This window comes from Sceloporus undulatus, chromosome 3 (genome assembly GCF_019175285.1).
Source record: "Sceloporus undulatus isolate JIND9_A2432 ecotype Alabama chromosome 3, SceUnd_v1.1, whole genome shotgun sequence".
Classification (NCBI taxonomy): Eukaryota; Metazoa; Chordata; class Lepidosauria; order Squamata; family Phrynosomatidae; genus Sceloporus; species Sceloporus undulatus.
This window is the reverse complement of record NC_056524.1, coordinates 33,144,796-33,161,857: the sequence shown is the minus strand read 5'-3', so window position 1 is coordinate 33,161,857 and position 17,062 is coordinate 33,144,796. Positions and strand designations below refer to the sequence as shown.

Here is a 17,062-nt window from a genome sequence, read left to right as displayed (position 1 = left end):
GCTTATATTATACATTTATATATTACAAAATGAGAAATGTTCTCTTAGACTTTATCTCTCATGCAGAGCCATATCACATACTTCTTGACACTTGAGTAATGGCTGTAGCTGTTCAGTAATAATAATAATAATAATAATAATAATAATAATAATAAACCTTCATATTGAGGAAAAACAGCAGTATTAAACACCAGTATTAAAAAACAATGTCCTACATAAGAATTTGCTGTCACATACCTGATGAAATATGTTTTTGCGATAACATTCTGTATTTGAATTGCTCTTGCATAGGGATGATATAGCAGATTTGGAAGAAGCCAAAAAACTATTAAGAGAAGCAGTTGTTCTTCCAATGTGGATGCCGGATTTTTTCAAAGGGATCAGGCGACCTTGGAAGGTGAGATGTCACTGTCATTACTGTGTGTGTACTTATAAGTATAAAGATACACTGATGCCTAATACTATAATATGTATTTGGTAATTTCTTCATATGACAGGTGACCTTGGAAGTTGAGATGTCACAGTAGTTACTATGTATGTAATTATAAGTATAAAGATACAATGATATCTAATACTATAATATGTTTTTAATAATTGCTTTATATAACAGGCACTACACAAATGCAGAAATACATCCTAAAAATTGATACCTTTTTTTGGTTAGTAATCTGGTTGTGGGATATGTTACAGATGATGTTATTATCGGCAGCAGTTTATGAGAATCTTGCTGTCATTCCTGGTCAATATCAAGGTACTAGTCTGATTTTAGGATAATCATTTCTTTAGATTTTGTTGGATTACAGTCCCCCGCACTCGTCACCATTGTCTACATGGGTTAGGAATGATGGGAATTTCAGTGCAACAACATCCAGATGGCCACATGATTTCCACCCCTTGAAGGCCACACATTCCCATCCCCACTCTACATTATGGTTTTGGTTGTCTTGATTAATCTTAAAATTAAAGAACAGCAGGTTGATTTTAGCTATCTGTATAACTGTTTCTTGGGAGCTTTCTCCCATTCCTTTAGTGTAATACTTCTCTATGCTTTATAAAATGTAAAGTTCTTTATAAAGTTCAGAGATGACACTAAATCTGAAGCCACCAGATTGCAGCAGAGATTAAAGGAGTTAAATCTTTGGATGTGCTGCTATGTTACTGTGACAACAAGTACTGTGGCAGCCTTCATCTCTAATAACATAGGAATCATAGAATCATAGAATCGTAGAGTTGGAAGAGACCGCAAGGGCCATCCAGTCCAACCCACTGCTATGCAGGAAATCTAAATCAAAGCATCCCCGACAGATGGCCAGCCAGACTCTGTTTAAAAACCTCTAAGGAAGCAGATTCCATTACACTCTGAGGGAGTTTGTTCCACTGTCGAACAGCCCTTACTGTCAGGAAGTTCTTCCTAATGTTGAGGTGGAATCTCTTTTCCTGTAGCTTGCATCCATTGCTCCAGGCCCTAGTCTGTGGAGCAGCAGAAAACAAGCTAGCTAGCTCCCTCCTCAATGACCTCCCTTCAAGTATTTAAACAGGGCTATCATATCACCTCTTAACCTTCTCTTCTCCAGACTAAACATCCCCAGCTCCCTAAGTCGTTCCTCATAGGACATGGTTTCCAGACCCTTCATCATTTTGGTCATTCTCCTTTGGACATGCTCCAGTTTCTCAACATCCTTTTTAATTTGTGGTGCCCAGAACTGGACACAATATTCCAGGTGGGGCCTGACCAGAGCAGAATAGAGTGGGACTATTACTTCCCTTGATCTAGACACTATACTTCTATTGATGCAGCCTAAAATCGCATTGGCCTTGTTAGCTGTTGCATCGCACTATTGACTCATGTTCAATTTGTGGTCTACTTGGACTCCCAGATCCCTTTCACACGTAGTTTCATTCAGCCAGGTGTCTCCCATCCTATATCTGTTCATTTAATTTTTCCACCCTAAGTGCAGCACCTTACACTTCTCCCTGTTGAAGTTCATTTTGTTAGCTTTGGCCCAGCTTTCTAATCTATTAAGGTCATGTTGAAGTTTGATCCTGTCCTCAGGGGTATTAGCTACTCCTCCTAATTTAGTATCATCTGCAAATTTGATAAGTATACCCCTAATTCTGTCATCCAAGTCATTGATAAAGATGTTTAACAGCACTGGGCCCAGGTCAGAACCCTGTGGGACCCCTCTGGTCACTTCTCTTCAGGTTGAAAAGGAGCCATTATTGAGCACCCTTTGGGTTCGGCTGGTCAACCAGTTAGAAATCCATGTAACATTTACCTTGTCTAGCCCACATTTTACAAGCTTGTTTGCAAGAATGTCATGGGGGGGGGGCCAAAAGCCTTACTAAAATCAAGATATACTATATCCACAGCATTCCCTTCATCTAACAAGCTGGTGATTTTATAAAAAAAAAAAAGATCAGATTTGTCTGGCATGACTTGTTTCTCTGAAACCTGTGTTGACTTTTTGTGATTATGGCATTGCCTTCTAGATGTTTACAGACTCTCTGTTTAATGATTTGCTCCAGAATATTTCCTGGTATTGATGTCAGACTAACTGGATGATAATTGTTGGGATCCTCCTTTTTCTCCTTTTTGAAGATGGGGACATTTGCCATCTTCCAGTCTGCTGGGACTTCTCTTGTTCTCCAGGAGTTCTCAAAGATTATTGCCAATGGCTTCGATATTACCGTACATTTGCCAGTTCTTTTATTACCCTTGGATGTAGTTTGTCTGGTCCTGGAGATTTATATTTGTTTAGATTAACCAGATATTCCTGTACTATCTCTTTACTTATTCTGTGCTGAAATTCCCCTATTCTGTCCTCTGCTCCATTATCCTCAGGTTGAGCACCCTTTTCCTTTTATGAGAAGACTGAGGCAAAGAAGGTATTGAGTAATTCTGCCTTTTCTCTGTCCCCTGTTAGCATTTTGCCATCTTCTCCACGCAGTGGCCCTACCATTTCCTTCTTCTTCCTTTTGCTGCGGACATATCCAAAAAAGCCCTTTTTGTTGTTCTTAACCTCTCTAGCAAACCTGAGTTCATTCTGTGCTTTAGCTTTTCTGACTTTACCCCTACACATGCTCGCTATTTGTTTTAATTCCTCTTTGGTGATTTTCCCCTTTTCCCATTTCTTATACATGTTCCGTTTAAAACTTAGCTCAGTTGAAAGTTCCTTAGTCATCCTTCCTGGTTTCTTGAGACATCTCCTATTTTTCTTCCTCATTGGAACTGTTAGGAATTGTCACATAGCAGGAGCCATTATGGTTATTTGCCAGTATTCATTGTGGTATTGAGATGGCATCAAAATAGGTTTTATATCCTGGCAACATTAGCTACAAACAAACTCTCCTTCATTGCCATTGTCCAGCAAGTTTCATTTGATGAAACTTTTGCACACAGTCAATGGCATAGTAAACCCTCAAAAGATGAAACCGCATTAAGACACTATGGAAGAATTTACAAGTGGGTTTGGTTTCCTTTCCAGATAAAATAGCTCACATTAAACTATATTTGGAGGTGAGAACTTTGATCACCAATGAAATGCAGGGATATTGCAAGCTCTGATTTTTTTAAAAATTCTGATTACTGTATATTCTTGACTATAAGTCAATCTCATGTATAAGTTGAGGACTGTTTTGGGGCCAAAATAATAATAATAATAATAATAATAATAATCATCATCATCATCATCTTTTATTTATATCCCGCCTAATTCGATTAAGACTGAGGCGGCTTCTGATATGACATGTGGATAAGTCAAGGGTAAAACTTAGAGGCATGTGTAGTGGAGTGGGGAAGGATGAGGAAAGGGTTGATCGATGCGAGATGAGGAAAGGGGGGGGGGGAGGAAGAGGTGGAGTTGAGGACCCAAAGGGCGGATATAAAAGGTGAAGGAGAGTTGAGCGTGGGGTGGAAGGGAAGACGCGGAAAAGTGGATTGTAGAGAGGTGGTCGGAAGAGGGAGAGGAAAGGTGACTAGAAGCCCCAGGAGAGAGGGTCGGCCTGTCTCTTTGCAAAGCTGTCATGGACTGTTACGAGTGGGCCCTCACATGGAGGTGAGATTGTGTGACCCCAAGGAAGAGGGCAGCTTCAGGTATCCTCGAAAGGATGAATGGAGGGCAAAGGAAGGTGGTACCTTGGAGAAGGAGTGGTGGGACCCGAAGGGAGAACGAGAGCAGGCCCCAGTCCCTATGGAGTGGGACAAGTCTGAACAGGGACCCCAAGAGAAGTGTTTGGCTCCGAGGGTCGAACAAGCCGTGGACAAGCCCTAAGAAGTGACCAGCGGTCAGAGAGTTTTGTTGGTGTTGGGTAGACTTGGGAGAAAGTTTGTTCTGTTCTGGTTAAAATAAAGTAAAGTTTAGTTGCATACACTTCCTGAGTTTGCAAGTTTGTTTCACACGTGGCAAAGTTTGGAGGACGCTTGGCTAGGATGCAGGCAGGAGCGCAGGCCCTGTCCACAGCATGTAACAAAGAATGTAAAGGATGAAGCTAAGGAAAATGATGCCAAAGTTCTGGCAGGTATAACTATTTGTGTTAATCTTAAAGGCTAGATGGATGAAAGAGTAAAGGGGGTTAGTGCTTCTTTTAAATGCTCCCTGGATGGACTAAGCTCTCGCTTTTCCACACTCTACTCACAGTTGAGGATGGTTCCCTTTCTTTCTTTCTTTCTTTCTTTTTCTTTTTCTTTTTGGTAATAAAAGTTAAAGTACAATACTTACATTCACCCATGGTTAAGTCAACCCAGGTTTTTGGGGTCAGTGTTTTGGCTAAAATGTCTAGACTGATAAATGAGTACTGTATATATAGTGCCTTCGGTGTCTCTCCTGCTATAATGAAATATATAATTAAGACTATCAAGACAGCAACCTTTAATTGGGTTTGTGCCCATCCTAGGAAGTGAAATCCAGTTAGAAGAGGCTGGGACATTTACTACATAACATTATTACAGACTGTTTCAGGAAAAGTGGCTTAAATCTGTAATGTGCTCTACATGGGTCTGCCTTTGAAAAGTGTTCAGAAACTTAAGTTGGTCCAAAGAGCAGCATCCAGATTGTTAATTGGGGCAGGCTATAAGGTGTACACAACTGCCTTGTTGCAACAGCTCCACTGGCTGCCAATCACAAAGAGCACATTCAAAGGTGATCAGACAGAGAGAAGAGCTTCAGAAGATCTTAGAGCTTTTATAGGCTAATAAAGGGAGATATGGTCTTTTAAATAGTCTGGACCCAAGCCATATAGAGCTATAAAGGTCCCTTTGTCTGATCACCTTCTCAGGCATGCTTGGTGGGAATAAAGGAGAGGAATATCTCAGTGGCTGCTTTTAGACTTTGGCAATCCCTCCCTGGGGGGCAAAGCATGGACCTGTCCTTGTCTTCCTTCCATCAGGAAGCTAAAACATTTTTATGCTGTCAGGCTTTTAGGAACTGACTAGAATAGACTTGTAATGCTGTGAGGTGCTGTTTTTAACGTTTGTATGAAGTCTTTAGGAGCCAGCGTAGCATAGTGATTTGAGTATTGAACTATGACTCTGGAGACCAGGGTTTGATTCCCTGCTCTGCCTTGGAAACCCAATGAATGACTTTGGGCAAGCCACACTTTCTCGGCCTCAGAAACCCCTGTGATAGGTTCAGTTTGGGGTCACAGTAAGTTGGAAATGACTTGAAGATACACCACAGCATGTAGTCCTTTAATGAATTTTAATATTCTTTAATATTCAATTTTTAAACTTTATAAATTGTTCAATTGTTTTTAAACAACTTTTTAATTTATATTTTTATTGAATGTTTTGTATAGTTTTAATTTATATTGTTTTAAATATGCTGTTAGCCATCTTGAATCTCATTATTGAGAAAAAGGCAGAATATAAATGAATATCATTATCCATTTGTGATTGTCCAGCTTCTACTCAGAAGACCTACTTTGTGTGTAGATTCTGTTGACTTCTGTCCTGTCTCTAATTTCTGTTCTTGGGGGATATTGTTGAACACTTGACATCTTCTAGCTCAAAGCAAATGCATATACCATCAACCATTTATACTTCTATTCATCTAATTTTCAGCCTGAATATGATATTGAAACTTACGGCTCTGATAGATAGTGATAGATTTCTTTATTGCTATAGGGAGAGACTGGTCATGTGACAGTAAGACCTGACAACTTCTCATAATACTGCAGAACTAAAAATGTTTTAGTTTTACAAACAGTAATCCGCAGAGCTGAGCAAAACATGCAGTGATTCCCTTTACTCTTGACCTTTGATTGTGATACAGGGTGAGAAGATTTCATTTCATTGATTTATTTTTTGAACAGCAGATGTAAGGCTTTGGTGTCATTCATTGAACATAATAACTCAGATAGCAACTGGCCAACAGTTCTTGTATGGTTGGGACTCTCCTGAGAACAATTCTTAGTATGGCTGCTTGTATTTCCAAAGTAGGCATTCAATATAAAAGACAGCTCTCCTCTCAGGTGAGTGCAGACATGGGTAGATTATATTTGTGTGGACATCAGAGAGTTGCCTGCTTTTCTTTCTTTTGAAGTCTTCTTTCAGCCAAGAAGAGCCAGGCTCACTCAAGTTGCACTTCCCACTGTTCAACTAGCAATTGTTACAGCAGCAAGAAACAATCCTGCTGTGATTCTATCAAAATGCCTTCCCCCCTGCAGCATGCTTGAGTATCTGCATCGAAAATTCCTTGATTTGACAGAACAAGGGAGACAGAACAGGTTTTGTCTGAAGCTTTTCAACTAGCCTTTCATTTTGGGACTTTGAATTCTCCCAGAGATGTAAAATGCTCATAGAGAGAAGTAGCCAGATATTGCACACACTCACTTTAGGAAGTTTCTCAGCTTCAAAAAAATTACCTAATGTAGTTTCAATTGTATAAAACACCTTAATTTCTATTCTCCTGATCCTATGTGATACTGGATGTGATGATCACTATTTTGTTGTTCTACTGTTATTTCAGAGTACAGTTATCCCTCCATTTTCACGAGGGATCTATTCCAGACCCCCTCCACGTGAAAATGGAAAATGGGGTGGCAAAGTCTGCATGATTCTCACCTCTGCATATAGGTATGACTTTAAAGAGACTTTGCAGGTCTCTTGCCTTGGGGTTTCCACTGCAGGTGACTTGATTCAGCTGAATGACGGGTGCTGGTTCCACCATCTGAATAGTTGCTGTCCTCCGTTGACACCCACTTTCAGGTAGGCAATCTACTTCCCAGCTAGTAAGTCATGATGGGATGGCTGATAGTGGGGTGGGAGGGTTCTATGGACAGTACTTAGGGGGAGGCTATTGTTTATGTTCCACTTCTCTAGAACCTGGAACCAGGCCTAACCAGAAACAGATGAGAGACTCCATTATTGTACTGACCACTCAACTCTCCACCATTTGCCCATCTAAGGTGATCTCATGTATTGATTACCTTCAGCCTTACCTAGGGTGTCTTAGGATTTCAAAGCCAACACAACAACCATGAGGCTATTTGATGTTGCCATTGACACAACTTGTTCACATAGATAGGAAATTTGGAATCTGGTTTGGGTGAATCTTCATGGACTCCCTTACTGGGTGAAATCATACTCTGGTGAATTTCACATTATGTGGGCTGATTTAAATAATAATACAGTCCGCCCTTGGCTTATGCAGGGGATCCATTCTGCCAGCCAAATATTTGGCGTAAGCCAAATACCGCACATGCTCAAGCCCCATTCAAGTGAAAATGGCTCGTGCATGCGATGGTGAGGTGGCGCACGCCCCCTTCATCTGAATGGATGCGCTGCCCCTTGTGCCCTGTGCGCTCCCGTGCGGCTTTCACAATATGCTAAAAGCCACGTATAGCGCACCCGCGTATGATGCAGGCACACTGTAACAACAACAACAACAACAACAATAATAATAATAATAATAATTTTATTTATATTTTCTGCCTCTGCAGATCAAGGTGGGATTACAACAATAAAAACAACAATGACAAGATTAAAACTACAATGTCATATAAAATACACTCAATAAAATAATACAGTGCGCTTTTGGCTTACGTGGGGGATCCGTTCCCAACTCCCCCCCGCATAAGCCAAATACCGCACATGCTCAAGTTCCATTCATGTGAATGGGGCTCGTGCATGTGGTGGCGCAGCGGCATGCCCCATTCATCCGAACGGGACGCACTGCTCCTTGTGCTCCGCACACTCCCACACGGCTTTGCGCGTATGCTCAAAGCCACGTATAGCTCGCCTGTGTATAATGCAGGCACACTGTATACCATTACCAATACAATGTATTGAACAAATCGTCATTTAAAATACATATCATCACAAATAGAGGTGGAGTATTTCTAACTCTCTTATAACAGATTGGGTGGATAGGCCTGCCGGAAGAGATCCAGCTTAAGTGCCTTCTTAAAGGCATCTAAGGTGGTAATAAGACTCCTCTGGCACCTCGTTCCATAGTTTGAGGGCTACGTCAGTAAACCCTCTGTGGGAAGTTGTTATTAACCTGATCTTAGTATATTCTAATAGTTGCTTCCCGGATGTTCTAAGAGTGTGGGGCAGATTGTGTAGGGAGAGGCGTTCCCTCAAGTAACTCAGGCCTAAGCTATGTAGGGCTTTAAAGGTAATGCCAACACTTTGTACTGCACCTGGAAGGTAATTGGCAGCCAGTGAAGAGATTTTAGTACTGGTGTTATATGGTCAGACCTAGGTGTTCCGTTGACCAATCTGGCTGCTGCATTTTGAACAAATTGAAGCTTCCGAACTTGGTACAGAGGTAGCCCCATGTAGAGCGCATTACAGAAATCTAAACGAGAGATTACCAGTGCATGTATCACTGCTTCAAGGTCCTTTTGGTCCAGGTGGGGATGCAGTTGGCGTATCAACCAAAGTTGCTACCAAGCACTCCTGGCCGTTGCATCCACTTGAAATGACAATTGTAGTGACGAGTCCGGGAGTACTCCCAAACTGTGAACTTCGTCCTTTAGGGGAAGTGTGACCCCGTCCGGGACTGGTTGACAAATCTCCATCCCTGGACTTGAGGTACCTATCGCAAATACCTCCGGTTTCTCTGGATTGAGCTTGAGTTTGTTTTCTCTCATCCAGCCCATTACCAACTCAAGGCAGGCATCCAGAGGAGAGATGCCATCCTTAGTCACTGCAGCTGAAGAAATTTAAGGAATGTCTTATAGTTTACTAGGAGACCAAATACATTATTATGCCATTTCTATGTGGTGAACATACTCCATTACCATTGCGTCCTTGGATTGTTGCCTAGCTTTTTCTAGGTGGGTTAGAGCTTGGTCCTCAAGAGTTTGCACTGGAGTTCTTGATGGTATGCTGTGATATGTAGTAGACACTTTATTTTTTTAAAAAAATGCTCACATCTGTTGCAAATTAAGATGAAGATTATAGTTTGGGTCTCTCTGTGCAGTATATTCATTTTTAAATGAAATTCCAAGTGCAGGTGTAGTATACCTTTAAACTCCTATGGGTCTTAAAGCCTGGCTATCTGAACAAATACTAATGTCCATATATTTAGGGTTCCTTAAGAGACCTCACTTCCCTGCTTCTTCAGTGGGTGTTGGCTAATGATCAGAAAGAAAACCTTCTTGGATTTAGCCTTTTCTTTCTAAAAGAATCTTTTTGACACCAACATAGTTATGGTGCCACAGGAAACCATTTTTGTTGTTCTAGGCTTTTTAGCTTATGAGTTTTTGTTGTATTTTATACTGTGTACTTTAGATTTTGAGGTGTATTTTTATGTTGTAAACTTTGCTGAATGAAATATACATTTAAAAAATAAATAATTTAATTTTTTATGTGAGCCAGTGTTCAGTTTATCATGCTGGCTAAATATTTAAACATCTTGTGAAAAATAAGATCTTGTTTATCGTCTTTTGTTTTTCAATATCAGGACAGCTTCTGCAGCCTTTTAAATACTGACACTGTACAAACACTTGTGATTTAATTAGCCACAAATCTATAGTGGATCATGCGTTTTAAAAATCCTTAAATGTTTAGAATGTTTCTAACTGGATGTAAGGTAATTTTTGTAACCATTTTATTATTTTATGCTGGCTGTATGCCGTAATAAATTCATTAATAAATGTTTAGAGAGGTAGTAAGAGTTAATGGAAAATGTAGACACAGTGAGTTCATTATTTCCAAAGAACTGAGGGAGAACAATTTTTGAATAATTGCATTTTCAGTTGATTTGTTTTTATATGCCTCCCCCATATTATTCTTTCAAAACAGTTTTTCCCCTAAGGAACTAACAAAATTTAATTTGCAGTGTGATTAGCTTTAAGATATTAGTTGCATAAAGTCCACTATGATGTGCCACAATAGTTTGGTTAGTGTTAAAATACAGTTTCTTCAGAGAGTTCTTGTTAGTTTGCAGTCTGACCTTTTGTTTGCAGAAGCATGAACGATGTGCAGAAACAGCACAATGCAATTGTGGTAAACCTGTCTTAATTAAGAGCTTTGGAAATGTTATACAGGTATTTGAACAGCAAATCCCAGGACCTTCAACCATGTCCATGGCATGTTGGCTCAAGGATTGTGGGGTTTATAGTCCAAAAAGAGATATTTTAAAGTCCTCCTTAAATTATTGTTGTGTTTTTCTGGCAGAATATAATGCCTCCATAATAGAGTCCGTTGTTTATCACAGGTGGATAAACTGGTTCATGGGTTACATGTGGCTCTTGAAAAAAATGTGTCTGTTTACTGCAGTTCAACAGTGTGAGAAATTTAGAGAAGAACTGAAAACTGATTTGAATGAGATTGTCTTTATTCCTAGCTCCCTAGTTCCTAATGGCTCTCCAACACCCCAGGCAATTGTTGCAGGGAAAAGGTATTGCAGGCTGTGGTAGTAGAAGAAGGTGAAAGCATTTGCTTGTAGGGCTTGTGAGAGTAAGGAAGTCTTGAAGACAACAAGGTAAGCTTAGGTTGGTTAGAGATAGTGCTTCCAGCTTAACTTGCAAGGAGAAGGGGTGAATTTGACATAGATAATTGATTGTTTGAGTAGCTCTCTGAAATATATTTTTGTTTCTTTTTTGGTCCCTTCAGTAGAGGTAAACAAGGTGTAATAACAGTTACCTAAATCATTTCTAGAGATTTCAGCAGAATTTCAGTTGATCTCTTTATTAGTGGATCATTATGTAACAGAAGTAGCTGTGTAGCTAAAGAAAGAATTCTGTGAAACTCGGAGCCTTAACATCTTGCCCAGAATAGATTATTTTTTCCTCCCTGCTGGCAGCTTTGGCTCAGGTCTTCACTTGAAATATTTTGGATTGTCTTTTGTGTTTAGCAAAAAATTGCAAAAATCTTCTGTACTTTCATTACTTACTAAGAGGTAATTGGTTTTTACTTCTAGCTATGTAGTTTCTGTAGAAAAGCACTTAAAATACTACTATGAATATCTGCTTCTGTGTCTAGGTTTCATATTCATTCATTCATTCATTCATTCATATATTTGTCTATGTATTCATTACGGTCCTTGATTCATAGAAGAAACTCCCTGCCCCATTTCCCCATATTTTGGTTCCAGTTTTTCATCCAAAATTATATTCAATAAATATATTTTTGGATCCTGCTGTTTTACATGTTTACGGCTGGAAGGAAGACTTATGCACAGAAATAGAAAGAGAAAACAATACAGAATATGAATGATTGGCTGATGAAATTGTATTAGGTTATAGAAATTGATAAACTGACACATCTAGTCAAAAAAGAAGCTATGAGTAAATTTGAAAAACAATGGAGCCCACTGATAAAATTTTTGAAAACAAAATGGGGAAATGACTTCATGATTGGTCTGGAGTAAATAAAATGATAATGAAAATTGAGACAACACATTTATTCAATATAGTTCAAATTAACAGACGAATTTCAAGAGAAAGAAGAAAGGGAAAGAAGACAATATGAATTTTTTATTTTTCTTGTTTGAATTGATATTTGATGTATACTTTGTTCTTCTTTATAGTTATGCTTTAAAGAATTTTTCAAAAAAACTAATAGATTATTTAATAATAATAAAAAAGAAAATCCCTGCCCCCATTATTTGCTATCCACTAAATTCTATGTATAGTGTCAGATGCATCTGAGCTGCTAGTGAGGGCTGAGGAGTGAAAACATGCAGGATTTTCAGGCAGCTAATTCACATTGTAGAGTTATTTGAGAAGGTTCTTATTTTCTAAAACAGAAAGGCACTTTGCATTGCAGAAAGGTAACATAAATCTGAATTGGTTGTGGCAGAGTTCATCTATTTATTTTACTACAAGATGTTTGGAAAATTAATTTGGTGCCTGGGGATGACATATAAACTGCTGTAGCAGTTTTCAGTCTGAATATTTCTGCAGTAATGAATTGACAAAAACTACTTCTGAGTATTCCTTGCCTATGAAAACCCTATGAAATGTATCGGTTCACCATAAGACTTGGAAGGACATACAGTATATCCATGCTGAGTATGGGAAAGAGTGGTTGGCCCTCTTACCTTACCATATCTTGCAGTTATTTAGATGCTGTTAGATTTGCTTAGTGGAGTGGAGCCTTTTTGAAACCCAAACCACTTACCAGTTGGCCTAGACTGTGCTCAGACCAGTTCATTTAATTTGATCACACTCTGCTGTTTAACATGCTTGTGCCTAGCCTGTTCAGTTTTATTCAGTTGTCTGCATTTAATTGCAGGGAGTGTTGATGGTTGGCCCTCCAGGGACTGGTAAAACCATGCTAGCAAAGGCTGTTGCTACGGAATGTGGAACAACTTTCTTCAATATATCTTCCTCAACTCTGACGTCAAAGTACCGAGGAGAGTCTGAAAAATTAGTCCGCTTGTTGTTTGAGATGGTACGTAATGTTGGTGTTGTAAGTACTACAGATTTTTATTATGTAACCGATATTTATACTTTTCCAACATGTTGCCTCATGTAATAATAATAATAATAATAATAATAATAATAATAATATTTATTTATATCCTGCCCCTCTACAAGATGCAATCAGGGCGGCTTATAAAGATTAAAAGCATATATTTCAACACGCTCAATCCCCCTTTTAAAATACAATTAAACAATGTAAGAATTAAAACATACATAAGAATAAAATAAATTAAGAAAATTTTATACAGTAAACTATAAACCGTGACTAAATTGTGGTTGGAGTTCTTAGAGTTCTTCTGATGGCCGGAGAAACTATTCAGGAAAGGCCTGCCGGAAGAGATCCGTCTTTATAGGTTTTTAAAAGCTGTTTAGGGTGGTAATATGATGGTAATGTACAAAATAGTTGTTAAATGAAATAGTCCCTATGAAATGGGTAAAGTTATAGGATGATTACTGTTGACACATCCTTTTCAGTAGCTGCATTGAGGCTTCAGAACACCGATTTTCAGTTTTGGTATTGTCAGGGCATAATTTGGGGGTAGGTATCTCAGATCTTGTTCTGCAGAATGAATGGGTGGGTTCTCAAATACAGAACTGGCTTGCCACATTTTGTGGGAAGTAATACAATCTAAAGAGTGTCCTCTCCATAACAAAATTAAACTCAGAATAAAAAAAAATCACATATAGTTATACTTCTCTAGCCAGCACTTCTGTTCTTCACAGTGCCCAGAAAAACCATGGATATTTGAACTAATTGTATCAGAATTTAAAATGACAAGTTTTGGGGTGTGGCTAGTTCATCTTTTGGGGGAACTGCAGGCGCTGCTTTCTTGGAAGTTTTGCTTTTCTCATTGTCAGGGCTTGATATTTCTTTCAGCCTTCTGGTGGTTTCTTGGTTTCTTCCAAATCTTTCTACTTTGTCATTCATTCTTTTATAACACTTATAATATGTAGAGCTGTACGTATGTCCTGTGACATACATTGCTATACCACACGTTTACAAAGGGAAACTGGTTTGAAAGAGATAGATATAGGTATATAAATAAATATAAAGTATTGCTATCCTTCAACAGTCTTGGTAAGACTAGTAGATCTGACCTGTCTCCCTGCCTTTGATTTGAATTGTATAGCAATGGAACAAATATACATACCACATCTTATTTATGTATGATTGGAAACATTTTGAGGACAGGTCTGATATCAAACAGTACTTGCTTTACTGGGACAGAGACAAGATCCATGTGGTCATATTCTGAAGCACCAGAATAATTTTAAGTAGAGATTTGCAGAAACGTCCCAAATCCTAGATTCTGGGTATCAGGGACGTAGCTAGGATTTTAGGAAAGGGGGGGGGGGTCCAGACTAAGTGCCACTATTATAATGGGGCTTGAGTGCGGCGGCGCAGCAGCACACACCATTCATTTTTCTAATGGAGGGGGGGGGGGGCCGGCCCCCCCCACCCCCCCCCCCCCCCGGCTACGTCCCTGTGGGTATACCAGTTTCCTATACAGCATGCACATACTTAGTCTATCTGGAAGCAATACTGCAGTGGTGCTACCTACTATTTACTCTGCTTACAATCTTTTCCACAACCAGTCTCATATTTTGTATGCTGATTGGTTTTTAAACCTGGTAGCTATAAAAGTTTCCAAAGCATCTTATCAATGTTTTCCTTCAAGTTCCCCCCCAAAACTTGGGCGGGTTACAAACTGCCACTTGGGACGTCCGCAGGACGTCCCATTTTAAAAAAGGGGTGTCTCTTCTAGACGCCCCTGGCTCTAGTACGGACTCTGTCCGTACAATATGGCGCCGGCCATTCCACACGGCCGGCACCATGTTTACATATCGGACGCTGTGCGTCTGAATGTGTCGCGGCGTCTGTGATGTCGCGAATGCGCCTCTGGCGCCTCCGACGTCACATAGGCGCCGCAAGAAGAAGCTCCATTTTGGAGCTTCTTTTTCGGTCCATGCGGGAGCCGCGCAGTGTGGGTGCTACGGCTCCCGCACGGACCAAGCGGCGGCGGCGGCAGACCGCCTCAAAGCGGCGGTTTATAACCCACCTTAGCAGTTAGTACGTTATGGAGAGAGGTGAGTGGACAAAAACATTATTTTCCTGCATATATCTGTTATTGAATGAAACATCTTTTTTCTGTAGTCATTATAAGTTCCCTAAATTTAACTGGCTTGGTTTAGCAACAGAAATATAGTTAATGCTCTCTGTACCAGTATAACATTGTCATTATCAAATATGACTGTAACATTATGCAATTTTGTATGTTCTGTGAGCTCATTTATGCTTGTATTGTGGAAGTAATTTCTGTCTTTGTTTTAAGGCTAGATTTTATGCACCTGCAACCATTTTTATTGATGAAATTGACTCTATCTGTAGTCGCAGAGGCACTTCTGATGAACATGAGGCAAGCCGCAGAGTCAAATCTGAGCTGCTTGTTCAGATGGATGGTAATAAGTGTTTGATATCATCATTGGAACTTCTCTTTCAGTATTTTAAATAGTTTGTATCTCACCTTAAGTGAGAATGAGTACAGGCAAAGTAGGAAAATGTCCTCAGATGCTCATGTTTTTAGCAGTTTGAGAAATATAAAGGCCTACTTCAAACACATACTAAGAGTTATCATATTTCTTACAATAAGGTACAATTAAGACACAACAGCAAAAGACCTGTGATAGACACAAGTTTAAAATAAAAGCTACCATCACCAAGCAGGTGATAATATGACTGTCATGAAAGCAATGGTAACATAAAGTATTACAATAAAATAATATAATATTGAGTATATAAAAATAAATATATACAACAAATTATCAACCAATTAATATATCAAGTGGAGGGGAAAATATTCTTAGTCTGTAGTAAGTGAATGCAGAGCTATCTACAAGATCACCTAACATATCCATACGCCCTTTAAAAAGCAAACGCTGTGGAGATATGTTAGAAGTTACAGGATAACAGTCAAAATATTGTCAAAAGAAAATATGAAATGCTTCTACCAGATCTGAGCTGCAGAGATTCTCCTGTTACAAAACCTGGAGTTAAGGATATAGATTGAGGTTGTCACATTTGTTGATAATAAATGATAATAAATTAAATAAATTATCTAGGATGATGAGAATAAAAGAGGCTATAAAGTGTTCCAAAAGGTTGTCTAAACTGGGAGAATGGACTTAAAAATGATAAATGAACATTCATTGAAGTCAAGTGTGAAGTGATGCATAGTTGGGCCCCAAATCCTAACTTCGCGGATATGCTGATGGGATGTGAATTAACAGACACTGATTAAAATATCTGGGGGGCTGCAGTTGCTATCTGTGTGACAGTGTCTATCTAGTGTGTTATCTTTTGTTAAAAAAGAAAGAAAAACATATTCCAACCTGGGCATAATTGGAAAAGGAATCAGAAATAAAACTGGCCACATCATGTTGCCCAATATGAACCAATGGTGTGACCCACTTGGAATACTGTGTACAGTTCTGTTCACTGCACTTAAAAAGTATATTGTAGAAATGAGAAATCTGCAGGAAAGAGCAACCAAAATAACTAAAGGAATGGAGCAACTTGCCTATGAGGACAGACTGCAATGTTTGGGATGGTTTGGCTTAGGAAGAAGGCAAGAAAGAGAAGACATAATAAAAGATAAAATAAAATTATGCCTCTCTCAAGGTCATCCACTGAAACTAAATGCTGGGAAACTTGTAACAGATAAAAGTCAGTACGCAGAGCATAGGTATAGTATTAAATTTGCTTGCCACAAGATGACATAATGGCGGCTGCCAACCAATGGCTTCAAAAGAGGACTGGATAGATTTGTGGTGAATGGGCCCTTCTAGTCAGGGTGGTTATATGTCATCTCCAGCATCACAGGCAATATGCCTCTGGGTATCTGCTGCTGGAGAGCACAAGATGAGGTGTGCAGTTCCATTCATGCCCTGTTAGTGGGCTTCTCATAGACCACTGATTGGTCACTGTGTCAACAGACTCTTGGACTAGATAGTTCCTCAGTCTAATTTGTTATTGTGTGCTTTCAAGTTGTTTCTGACTTATGGCAACCCTAAGGCCTTTTTTTTTTTGCAAGATGTTCAGATTTGTTCAGAGGAGATTTGCCATTGCCTTTCCATGAGGCTGAGAGCATATGCCTTGCTCAAGGTCACTTTGTTGCAGAGCTGGGAA

General features: G+C 39.3%; 1 protein-coding gene across 4 annotated transcripts in view; it reads left to right on the top strand.

Annotated features, from left to right (window-relative positions):
* The window catches only part of KATNAL1 (katanin catalytic subunit A1 like 1), a 44,384-nt gene that overhangs the window by 15,587 nt on the left and 11,735 nt on the right, over positions 1–17,062 (top strand). For all 4 annotated transcript variants that reach the window (XM_042459290.1, XM_042459289.1, XM_042459291.1 and 1 more), the window contains 3 exons: positions 292–397; positions 12,686–12,844; positions 15,210–15,336. In XM_042459290.1, coding sequence (XP_042315224.1) covers positions 292–397; positions 12,686–12,844; positions 15,210–15,336 — 392 coding nt within the window. The remainder of the gene's footprint in view (positions 1–291; positions 398–12,685; positions 12,845–15,209; positions 15,337–17,062) is intronic.